The sequence below is a fragment of the Protopterus annectens genome, chromosome 15.part0 (genome assembly GCF_019279795.1).
Source record: "Protopterus annectens isolate FY-2018-M chromosome 15.part0, PAN1.0, whole genome shotgun sequence".
Classification (NCBI taxonomy): Eukaryota; Metazoa; Chordata; order Ceratodontiformes; family Protopteridae; genus Protopterus; species Protopterus annectens.
Genome location: NC_056749.1, coordinates 237,737,274 through 237,750,199, shown reverse-complemented (window position 1 = coordinate 237,750,199; position 12,926 = coordinate 237,737,274). Strand labels below are relative to the sequence as shown.

General features: G+C 36.7%; 1 protein-coding gene across 10 annotated transcripts in view; it reads left to right on the top strand.

Moving 5' to 3' along the window:
- Positions 1-12,926, top strand: part of LOC122790166 (serine-rich adhesin for platelets-like) — a 475,884-nt gene that overhangs the window by 96,373 nt on the left and 366,585 nt on the right. For all 10 annotated transcript variants that reach the window (XM_044057773.1, XM_044057769.1, XM_044057768.1 and 7 more), the window contains one exon: positions 9,978-10,049. In XM_044057773.1, coding sequence (XP_043913708.1) covers positions 9,978-10,049 — 72 coding nt within the window. The remainder of the gene's footprint in view (positions 1-9,977; positions 10,050-12,926) is intronic.

Genomic DNA, 12,926 nt, shown 5'->3' with positions numbered 1-12,926 from the left:
AACTATGCATCAACCCCTATATCACTAGGTGGGTTGCAAATTGGCTCACAGAAAGAACCCACAGTGTGAAAGTAGCGGACTCCAAGTCAGACTGTCAACCAGTCACGAGTGGAGTCCTCTCCTGTTTGGCATCTACTTCTCAGAAGTCCAGGCCAACACGGAGGGACTCTGGCTGACCAAGTTTGCAGATGACTGCAAGCTGGGAGCCATTATTAACTCCCCAAGTGATGTAGACATCCTACAGAAAGGCCTCACTGAGACTAATGACTGGTGTCGAAACCATGGCCTTAAGCTTAATGCAAAAAATGCGTCATCATCCCCTTTGGGAAAAACTCAGTTCCCACTAATTACCACATTGATAGGAGCCCACTGAATGCTGAAGGCATTATAAGAGATCTGGGGACACAGGTTGGCAGCAACCTCTCCTTCAACCACCACACTGCCACTGTGGTCAGAAAGTCCTTCTTCTTACATCTTATTACCAAGGGTTTTGCATCCAGGAAGAAAGAGGTCATCATCTCTCTCTACTCTTCCCTCATTAGGCCAATCATCGAGTATAATGCCCCATTTGGCATGTACCTCACTAGACACATGCAACAGCTGGAAAGGCCACAAAAGTACCTCACAAAGAGGATCCTAGGCCTTAAATATGTCTCTGTTTGACTTACAAAGCCATGTCTGACCCAGCTCTGTTAGAAATGCTGCATCTAAAGAAATCCCAATCCCTCTGCACCACACACTCCTGAGACCTCAACCTCTTTACCACAATCAACAGAACATGCTGGAGGGACAGGTTCATAACCCAGAGACTGCCCATGCTCTGGAATAGACTTCCCATACATGTCAATCAAAGCACCTCACTGGCCCTCTTCAAGAGAAATCTTTATAAGGGGATGGGAAATAGAAAGTTCACCCCGGGGATCACGCTAGTAGCTCTACTTAATAGAGGGACTGGGAACTAACATCGGGCGGCACGATGCCAGGGCACTTCTATGGGCTAGACTTGTAAAGGCTCCAGGGCCATTAGCCTAGTACATACCTATGAATCTATGAACGTATTCCATACAACACACACACACACACACACACACACACACACACACACACACACACACACACACACACACACACACACACACATATATACACCCACGCACATTTATTTACTTTACACCTACTTGAGTTAATGCTTTATGAACAATGCATTTTTTCTTATTGGTAAATGTATTTTAATAAACTCCCTTATTCTTTCTTGGTAACTCCCAAATGATCCTGACATCCACCTAGCCTAGTCACCTACTGCCATTCCCAGCAAAGGGATGCTGGTTTAACATTTTATCTGAAGGACAGAACTTCTAGAATGTAGCCCATCTCATACATACAAAGGTTATAGCATAGCAATCAATAAAAACAAAAACAGTTGAAAGAAGACCATTGATAAAAATCCATTGTAAAAAATATATATGTGAATTTGAAACAATTGTTTCAGTTTCTAATTGGGTAAGACTTTAAAATATATATATAATATTTAAATATTCACTGAGTCCAGGAGACTTACAGTCATTTAAAACTCGTTACAGCTGAGTGTGCCTCCAGGCGTTTCTGCAGTTACCTCCTACTGCACCTCTAGGCGTCAAATATTGCTTGTTCATATTTGCATTAATAATTCCAAAACCGTGCTACATACAAGATACTAAAATATTTCATCTTGAATCATACATGATGGCAAACTCAATTGTATTGATATTTGACCTCTGTCAATTAGTATTTGTTAGAACTGTAAGGTGATATTTTAAAGGCACAAGCCACACCCACTGGGAGTTAAAGGTACACACTCAAAAGAGCTGTACTGGAGGGAATGAGTTAATGTAATCTGCAAGTATAGTTTCAAGCCTTTTTAAATCATTATTTAAGTCTCCACCTCAATATCCTTCCCCAGTGCTGTCCAGGACACACACACAAAAAAAGAATGAAAACTTAAACTACTCCTATAGTATTACAGGTTTATAAAAACTGCACCACTTGCAGAAACAACATAAATATTGTTATCCTTGGTTGTAGTGAACACATCCAATTAGGCAAATGTCGTACTTCAAGCATACTCTTGAGGGTACCACTTTTCTTCCCAGTAAAAATTGGGGAAGTAACTAATATCTGTACTATTGCAAGGTACCAAAGTTTACTTTCCAGTTATCATGTAGAATTGTCTTTATATTTTTACCATCTATATTGCATATAAATCCCAAGTATAATCTAATTGATTATCTATAGAAGAGTGAGCAGAAGCTGCACTTGTGATGGTATCTTCTCCAGGTTATACAATGTATAATTAAAACTGGATTACTGAAATCATTACTAGTTTGTCTGACTTCATTAAAAATGATCTGCAGATTGGTGCAGTGGCAGCTGTGCAGCATTATACCAGGCTGATGTGTTGAGTCTAGGACTGAGTCATAAGATAAAGCTCTTCCCAGTATTACCTATGGTCACATGACCTGCATAGTGACTGACAGGATGACATCAGGGATACAAGACGTAGAAATGAGGTTCCTTTATAAGGTAGTTAAGCCTATTTTCAATCAGAGATTCAGGAGCCAGGCAATGGAGAGGGTCTGCAGTACGCTCACTGCTCTTTTGTAATGAGAGGAGACACCTGAGGTAGTATGAACACCTTGTTATGCTGCCACCTGGATAACTCTCATGGGAGGTACACTAGACATCCTCCCCAGCGAGCAGAGACCACAGGCAGACTCAAAACACGGTGCAAGGATCTCTCCTCTTGCCTCTCAATGTCTAGATATCACACAGGATGAGATGGAGAAAAACACTGGGGTTAGGGATGTCTAGACTACTCTGCTTGGACTGTTAGCCCTGTGGCCCTCTTCGGAACAAGCACATCAGAAAATAATTTGGTGATATTACATTCAGCTCTGATGAGCATTTTTTTATGAATTTTTTTCATTATTAGTGACCTCTTACTGGCTTTAGAGAAATCTGGTGTGCATGAAAAACTTAGCAGAGAGGCTTTCTGAAATTCAATGGTATTTCTTGCTGCTGCTTCCACACACAACTATGACAGTGTAGCAAACATAGCTACAAAGTTGGCTTGTTTGTTTACTTTCAGAATTCATGCTGTTCACTAGTCTGTGTCATGAAGCATTGGCCACTCCCATCCCAAAGTAACAATGTTCTGCCAATCTGTAATAATTCCTACATGTATTCCCATGAACTTTTACTTTTTGTGCATTTGTTTTTTTTTTCTGTTTAACTGAAATGTTTGTTAATAATATTAATCAGAGATTAAATGGTTTCAGAACAATTCTACAATTTCTTTAAACATTTGTTTTCAGTAGGTTCTTCAAGTACTAGTAAACCGAATGGCAACCCATTCACTACTATATAAACTATTTACAGGATGACAGTATACATTTTTATTGGTTCCTTATCCTTTTGAGTTTAGGAAAGGTTTCAAAATACATTAAAATCCTATTAATAAAATCCTATAATAAAGAAAATAAGTAAAGTTATTATAGTAACGTATTATGTATAGACATGTATTTATTTCCATTTTATGTCTGTGGGGAAGTTCTGCTGAGCAAAATTCATTTTTACAGCAGAACAGAAGATTCCAGTTATGTTTTTAAAGTTTTAATAAGAGTTTTAGTATTTACATAATGCACCTTCTGAAAAAAAAAGAAACTGTTTGAATGGTGAATGGGTGTGATCTGCTAAAATATGTCATCTCATCACAAGCAGGAAAAGCAGTCTAACAGGTTCTGTGGGTATATTTCTATGTGCAAACTGTACTGTTGATTTAAATTACAAGTAAACAGAAATGTTCCTTGTGGAAACATGTAACAAACATTTTATTTAGCTCTCTCAACCAGGTATATATGAGAAGTGATCCATTTTGTTTAACATTCTAAACTGAGGTGGAAATAATAGTTTTAAGGACTATTTTTTTATCTTTGGAATTGGTTTACTTATTTGTGCGCTGTTTGGTGAAGACAAGTTTGATGCGGTCTTTTGTTTAAATTTTGGAAGCATGACAAGTGCGGAATCTAAGGTTATGAAAACAAACTTTACAAAATGGCATGTTGTCAAAATATGTAGCAATATGCTGTAAAGAAATGTTTTGACAGAAGAGAATTTTGTCATTTTCTCCAAGGATTTGCAGCCTTAAGGCTGGCGTATGCTAGAGCATAAGATTAGTGCAAAGGCTTTACTCTCCTACATTAATATTTATAAAAAGTGTAACAGTATGTATTTCAGTGAACTGCCAAATAAGTAAGTTCATTTGTTACACTCAGATTTGGCAGTTCATGGATCAGTATTTGGTAGAGGTCCCCAAACTGTATGCAAATATAGCAGAGAATTGAACATATCCATCTGTTACCAAAAATAAGATGCAACTTGACTGAATATTCATAGGTAGGTAGTACTTACTAGGCTTGTAGTCCAGGGGACCATAAAGGAGCCTAGCCCAAATTCCTAGCTACCTGCAAGCACAGAATGGTTAAGTGACTTGCTCATGTTCAAACAGTGGGCAAACGAAGGCTGAGGGAATCAAACTCTGCACCACAGGAACTACATTTCACAGCCTTAACCCTCTGCGCCAACTGCCAAAATGAACACACAATGCAATGTAATGAATTTAGGGTTAGAGCTGGAAGTTGGGATGGGGCTTTAACTGCACTTTCGGTCTTGCATAGCACCACACATGGATGTATATTTCATTATAGCTGACAAGAGCTACTGTGCGGTATGCAGGACACAAAAGCAGAAACAAAGAAGGCTCCACTCTAAAATATAACCAGAAAAACTCACTTGAATCTGTGTCTCAATCAGAAAAGTGCCATTTATTTAATTAAAGCCACCAGAGAGCTATGTGATTGACTGTGTCTCTAGGGAAAAAAAGAATGTCAAAAATAATTATTTCAAAATGGATTCTAAACACTAAACTATGATCTTTCCAAATGTAACTAACCAGTGAGACTCTGTATATGATCTGGTCTAATGCATAATTTAAGGGGATGTTGTAGCATATTCTTGCACCTGTACATATGTATATGTTTTTTTAGCATATCATTGTATTTGTAAATATGTTTTGTTTATTTCTTATGTGATCATATTCTGTTCACAGTGGCTTTGCATGAAAATGGTCCATTGAGATCAATGCACAACACTGATAACACATATAAATCAGTCAATCACTTCCTGGTTTCACTGCATTAGCCAGTGGCTTAAACCTATAACTTAGCCCTAGCTAATCATATCATCACAGTTAAAGTCTAAAGGAGAATCAGACTTGCATTACAGTATTTTCAGAAAACCATTAAAAAAGCAGCTGGCAAAAACAGTTAAGAATTTTTTAAACAGCTTCAGAAAAGAACTTTACATTTATAAATTTAAAAATAGAAATTTAACAGATACCTTTTAGAATTTGTAAGCATCTTCAAAATAAAGATTTTATGTGCACGCACACACCATAAACATATACATATATATATATATATATATATATATATATATATATATATATATGTATATGTATATATATATATATATATATATATATATATGTGTGTGTGTGTGTATGTGCACACACACACACACACACACACACACACACACACAATGTGTATGTATGTATGTATGTATGTATGTATATATATATATATATATATATATATATATATATATATATATATATATATATATAGATAGATATATGGATCTAGGACAGTTGATCGAAAGACCAACTGTCCGAATCCAACCCGACCAAACACCATTTACCGAAAATGCAGTTTCGGTAAATGGAAGGTAAAACACACACATACACAAAAACAAAAAAAACCCACACACACCTTGTTTACACAGGGGGGCTTTGCCGCCCTGCAGCCCCCACAGCCCCCTACTTTTATATTCTCACTCCAAGATCATACTACAGTGGGGAAAAGGGAATATATCCTTATCCCCACTGTAGTCCGATCTCGCCCACTACCACTTTCCCCCGATTCCCTGTACGTTTACGAAAGTTTCGCGAAAGCACTTTTTTCGTTAAAAAGTGCTTTCGCGAAACTGTGACAGCCCATATCACTTTCGGTGAAACAGTCTTTCGGTAGACTGTCCTAGACCCATATATATATTATTAAACAAACACACATAACACACATATATGTATGAATATATATATATATATATATATATATATATATATATATATATATATATATATATATATATATATTATAGATATATATATTTTATATATATATATATATATATATATATATATATATATGTATGTGTATATTTATATATATATATATATATGATTGTGCTTGCTTTTGTTGAATGCAAAAACATTGACACTCCAAACATAGAACATAATACTTCAATAACCCAAATGTCAACACGCCACTATGCATGTGCTATGGAATAACCTCGGAGCAAGCAAAATGTAAAAGAAAATTAAAAAAAAAAAACATTATTTCCCTGCTCCCCCTGCTAGTTATATATACTAGCTCTGGGAATGCACATCTGCCCATCTGCTTAGATGACCAAAAGTGGTTGACTAAGCAGATGCTGGTCAAATGCAGTGGGACTCCTGAATTTGGTCACCACAACAACATGTCGACAGCTGCTTGATCGGCCACAGTTGGTCAGCATATGGAGACGGTTGACAGGTGTGCTAGGTTGAAAATCCTCAGGTAAGGAATATTCCCTTTCTCCAGGGATTGTATGATCTCAGAGTTGGTACATATAATTAGATGGGGCAATTTTTTTTGTTTTACATGTTTCATAGTTTCATAGTTTAGTACTAGGCTATCTGCTCTGGGGCATTTGTAAACCTAGCCATAGTGATGTGGCTTTCCTCGTGCATGAGCAGTTGACTGTTAAGGTTTGCAGTGTTGACCTTTTGTGGCTGATGTTCTTGCTGTCGACATTTTGCAGTGTCAACCAAGGTAAGTAATCCCATATATATATATATATATATATATATATATATATGTACATACACATATATAAACACACACACACACACGTAAGATGTATGGACAAATATACACCAAAAATGCAAAAATTAACAAACAGGTGTTCGAATGATAAATATCTAAAAAAGCAGTCAAATTATCTAACTCTACTCTAAGATTCATAGGATTATAGGATCATAGGAGATTACTAGGCTATTGAACAGGAGGTCATTTTAAGCCTAGCCGTTTCATCCCAATGTAATACCATGAAAATGCTAGTCAATACCCAAGATTGCATTTAGTGATGACTGCCCATGTCCAGGAGGGTTGTGGGTATTATCCCTGGCAAGAATTTATGGTGCCCCATCCACTCATCCAGGTTCCTCAATGAACAGCGTCATAGAGGTTCTCTGTTTCACATGAACTGGTAGCTTGTTTCAAAGATGCGGCATTTGCTGGGAGATAAATCTGTCCCTCCAGCATGTTCTATTTAAGTGCAAAAACATAAACAGCACGACTAACTGGTAAACTTAAACAAAACAAACTGGGAACAGATGGCGTCACAGCACTTTAATTAAAAACAAAACAAGTGCAAATGTACAAGAGTAAAAGTAAAGTCGACAACACTGACAGAAAATCAAATTAAGCACTTTTCATCTAGTTTAGTAACTAGACTTCTTTAGATAGCTATAGTAAAGTCAGGTTCTGCTTAAATGTTCACTCCTCCTCCTTTTTGCTTAATTATTTAATTGATACCAGAAATCATTCAAAAATCATTATGTCAACCAATTCACTATTATGCATATATTCATTATGTGAAGTTGTAAGAGATTAGATGAATAAAATAGATGAATAAATAAATGACTAACTACAAAACTGCTCTCCCTTCCAAACTCAACACATCTTGAAACATTTAAAAGTTTAAAAATTTTTAAAATGTATCCCACTAAATTATTACCCATTAGGGCAAATATTTTACAATTGTAACAAACCAAGAAGCTCATAAATAAATAAATTAGTAAACAAGCATAGATATATAATAGATATACAGTAAAAAAATAAATAAATATAGATATATAGATATACATATATATATATATATATATATATATATATATATATATATATAGATAGATATACATACACACACAATAAAACAGGCCACATGTGTAAATGACAAATTTTGAAGCACAATGCCTGCTTAAATGTAAATTAGAATTGGTTAGATAAATTTCTTGACTGTTTAAAATCATGTATAGTGGTTTCCTCCAAATCTGAATGCCATAGTGATACACCAGAAAGATCTGTCCTAAGCTGCCACCCTTCCAGGACTTATGATGGTCTCCCTGCCTGTATTTCCTAAACAGTGAAAGTTACATAGGATTTATCGAAGTGCAAGCCCTAAACTCATCCTATGTTATCTAGTTAAGTTCTTGAGTCTTAAAAGGCATTGTGTGGAGCAGGTTTCATCAATGCCTGGATAGTGGCAAGCATCCAAACAGATCTGCCACATTAATTCTCGTTTCTCTAAGAGAAAAGATCTTGGTCCACCCCTTATGTCTTTTATGATGCGATTAATAACATTGAATGTAGAACTGTGTGCAGTGTTCAACTTTATATGGTTTGCTAATGCATTTTCAGTTTTCTCCTTTTTGACATTATATAAATGCTTGTATACCCACTCTCTCAATTTTCGATCGGTCTTCCCAGTGTAAAAGGCTGTACATAATTGGCATTGGGCTAACTAGACCATAAACGTGGAATTACAATTAAACCTACCAGATGTTGTAATATAGCGTTGGTCTCTAATGTAATAATGGAACCAATGTTCATAAATTTTCAATAATTGCATGATTCACACTTAGCCATACCAGGGTGTCTAACTTGAATTCATGTGACTGGTTTCGAGCAAACCTTTCAAGTTGTTCCCTCTCCTAAATGTAAATGAAGGGGTAGACCCTAGTTAAATTCGAAGGCCTGAGTTGTTACTAAGAAGGCTTCAGTTTTTTTTTTTTATAACAGCTTGTATGTCTCTGCTTTCCAAACTAAAGGTCAATATGACGTTAATAGGGGACATGATTGATTCCTGGTTAGTTCTAGTAGCCAAATTCCTTGGATTCACTTGATTACTCAAGGCCACCTTACCTCCCAACAGTGGATTGTATATACCATTGAACCTTTTGTAAAAGAACTCAGTCTGTGTAAGGCACATGCTGGGGTCACTTGATCTTCTTTGTTAGAAACCTTTAAGGTCTCTCCAGTTGCTGCCAGTGCTTTTTACTTTACATGCAGAGCGGGGCATTATATTCAATTATGGGCTGGATTAGTGCCGAGTATGGAGGGGTTATAACCTCTTTTGCTCTCGAGGAGATGCCTTTATCAATCAAGTGTGCTACACAGAAAGCCTTTGCAGCTACTGGACTGTTTCACAAGTTTATTGCCTATTTTATTTCACCTATTTCTATCCTTTTGTTTAAAACTTTGGCTAAAGGCAGCCTGTTTTATAATGAATTCAATAAAAGACACTGTTTTTGTGAGATGCTGTGTGAATGCTGTTTGAAATCTCTAGTATGTATGTATCCCATTCAAGTATTTTAGGATCTTTAACATCTCAAAGACCTTGTCAGTGAGTGCAGTCTTGCCCCATGCTGCATTTGTGATCATTCCCTATCAAAATTGAGTACAAATCATGCCGAACACTGACACAACTATTCCAACCCAATCCATATCCCAGCTGTGCACAAGAAAGCAATTACAAACAGGTCATTTTTTTTTTGCTGTGCTAATAAAAAATCCCAGTGGTAAAAATGTCCATAGTAAAAATTTGGATCAAAGTAACTAAAGCAATGAAAAACATGTTCTTCTTTCATTAAGAATGGTTAAGATCTAGTTGCATTCCTACATTCTTGTTTTTTTTAACCTAATTGTAAAATTATTTAATAACAGTGAGCCTTTCTTTTTTTTTCTCTTGTTCTACTGATGATTTTTTTTGTATTTCAGAGTTGAAAACTAGATCAGCCAGTGACGTACAAACCAAAGAAGAAGACAACATGACAAGTATTGCTAAGAAAGGTAAGAACTAAAAATTATATGTGTGAATTTCCATATGAACACTATAAAATAAGACAGAGTAAAATAATATTTTACAGTGATGACATTGACAAAGACCATGTCTTTAGTGCCAGAAGATGACAATAATGGACCCTGATATCAGTGCTAGCAATTTGTAGTTAAGTCTTAAATATACTGCAAAACAGGCAAGTCTATGCAGTAAACGCATGTAGGTGAATGCTGCATTAAAGACTATAAACAAATATTTGCTTGTGAGTGTATGTTTCCATGAGTGTGCTTGCATTCATGTGTGTTTATGTGTGCGTGTGTGTGTGTGTGTGTGTGTGTGTGTGTGTGTGTGTGTGTGTGTGTGTGGTATGTCTGGTAGAAAATTTGTTACCTCAGCACAAGGTGATTTTATGACTTTTTGTAAGGAGAAACTTGACAAGGTGGGACTGGAAGGCTAAGTCTGTATTTCTTCATCTCCTTTAACACAATTGTTTATTTTTTCCATTTGATGTCATCAGTTTATGCTGACACAGATACACAGAAACATATAATGTTTTGTGCAGTCGGGTTTATTTGTCCATTCAATTCTGCCTTAGACTTTGCATTATATAAGCTGCCAGTCCTTCCTAAGTGGAAATCTATATGAGCCTTTTTTCTTCACAGGGATAGCTTTATGCCTGCCTCAGTTATCAATCCTGCTATCTGTCCATCCATCCATATATCAATCTATTTTCTAATCCACTATCCCTGGTGAAGTTACAGTGATAGCAAGCCGATCAGGGCATCAAACTTCTGTCTTCACAACAGCAGTCCCCAGTCCATCCTCTATTCCCCCGGACATTGTGAGATAAAGTCTCTTGAAGGTATTCTCACTGTTTTCCCAGGGCTTTCTCAAAGTAGGACATACCTAATACACTTCTAAGAGGAAGTGGCCAAAGGACATCTCAGTAGGTGCCCTTACCATCTTAAATGACTCCTGTCAACCCATAGGAACAGCAGAGGATTTCAGAAATCCTCACAGATTGCTAAGCTTCTCACTCTCATTTAGTCACTTCTCAAGACTCATGGTGATAGGTGCGGATGAGAAAATCCTGACCTGTAAATCAAGAGAATGTCCAATGACTCAGTGTAACACAGGACATACAGCACTGCCACAGCTTTAGCCATCTATCAGTCAATTTCCTGATCCCAAGGCCAGGCCAGAGAGCTTAGCAATGTCCATTAATATGGAGTTTTCTTGAGATTTTGGAACAGAACCTGACCAGAGCACAATGCAGGAGAGATAAGCTTTAATTTAGATATGTGGGCAGTGCTTTTCCACCACCCCGCCATCATTATCAGTGATAAAAATTTGATGCCACTAGCATTATCACTGAATGACATAAGAACTGTAGGTAACAACACACTCTATGATATTTCTTTGGAGTGAGAACACAGGCTTACATTGTTAGGAAAAGCTGAAAGTAAATTAACATAAAAGGAAATGAAATGACAAAGGATGCAGTATACTTTATCTAATGATAAAATTTAAATTCAGAACAAAATAGATGATATATTGTCTTTGCTAAAGTAAATAAATATGGAACAACAGTTTTACATGATGTGAAATTTAGTTCATGGATGGGTAAAGGTATTTTAAGACAGACAGACTTATAAAATGGATCTTTTTATTTAGATGAGAAGATTGCTATTTGAAGGGTAAAAAAGGGTGAATTTATTATGGTGGATTACAGTCTGGATATACTGCTAGAAGAAATAAGGAAATAACAAAATAAGGAAAACACATACATTAATATGAATGATCCAATTAATGTAAGCGTGAGTGTAGAATTATTTCAGAAAATAAAATGATATGAGCACTTATGTGTTTATTTATTTATTTAGCATTTGTTAATGGGTAAGTGAACTGGTCCACTCATCATTTTCAGCCATGACTTAGATCGTATGGCAGAAAACAGTTACAAAATACATACTACACATTTGTTAACCTACAGGAATACAGACTGCATTAGGTATAGGAAATTAGAAAGAATATATTCACACCTCCAGGCTAGTTGCCCAACACAATGCATCTGCAATTCAACAGGTGCAACTAACACTAGGTAAGACTGCAATCCAAATTGTAGCTTGCTACAGATCCCCCACCATACCCCAAGATTCTCACTACACCTTCCTAAACATACTGGAAAATATTAAGATACAACCAAATACCCTAATACTAGATGATTTCAACTACCCTGCCATTAATTGGGAAAACTACTCGGTTACTAACTCCTTTTCCCAACAGTTCTTGGAATTCATAAATTCCAATGCCCTGGATCAACTAATCCATTGCCCCACCAGGGGCTCCAATATCCTAGACCTGGTCATTACCAACATGGGAGATAGATGCTCCACACCAGTGGTCACCCCCTCATTGGTCAGGTCTGACCATAAGCAAATCACCCTTGATATCCACATCCCACCCCCCAATAAGGAAACCTCCTTAAAAAACTTCTCCAAAGCCAACTTCATGCTACTGAAGTCAGAAGTGACAAACTTCACAACACCCACGCAGACAGGATCTGGAAGTTCGACTGCAGAATCCTACACTAAGGCACTGTATGAGCACATCCACTTGTGCATGAATCACACCATCCCAAATAGAACCAAGATGCTCTTCTCCAAAAAAGGAAGCCAATCTGGTGGTCCCCTGCTATAAACAAACTATACAACAGAAGGAAGAAACTGTTGCAGAAGAGGAAAATCCCAGGATGCAAAAAACTCCCTCACCAGCCTCATTAAGAAGCTGAGATCCCTCATAAAATCCTCAAAAGCTAGTTACGAAAATAAAATTGCCAAAGATTCCAAAGACAACCACAAGGCATTCTATAGTTATGTCAAGAATCT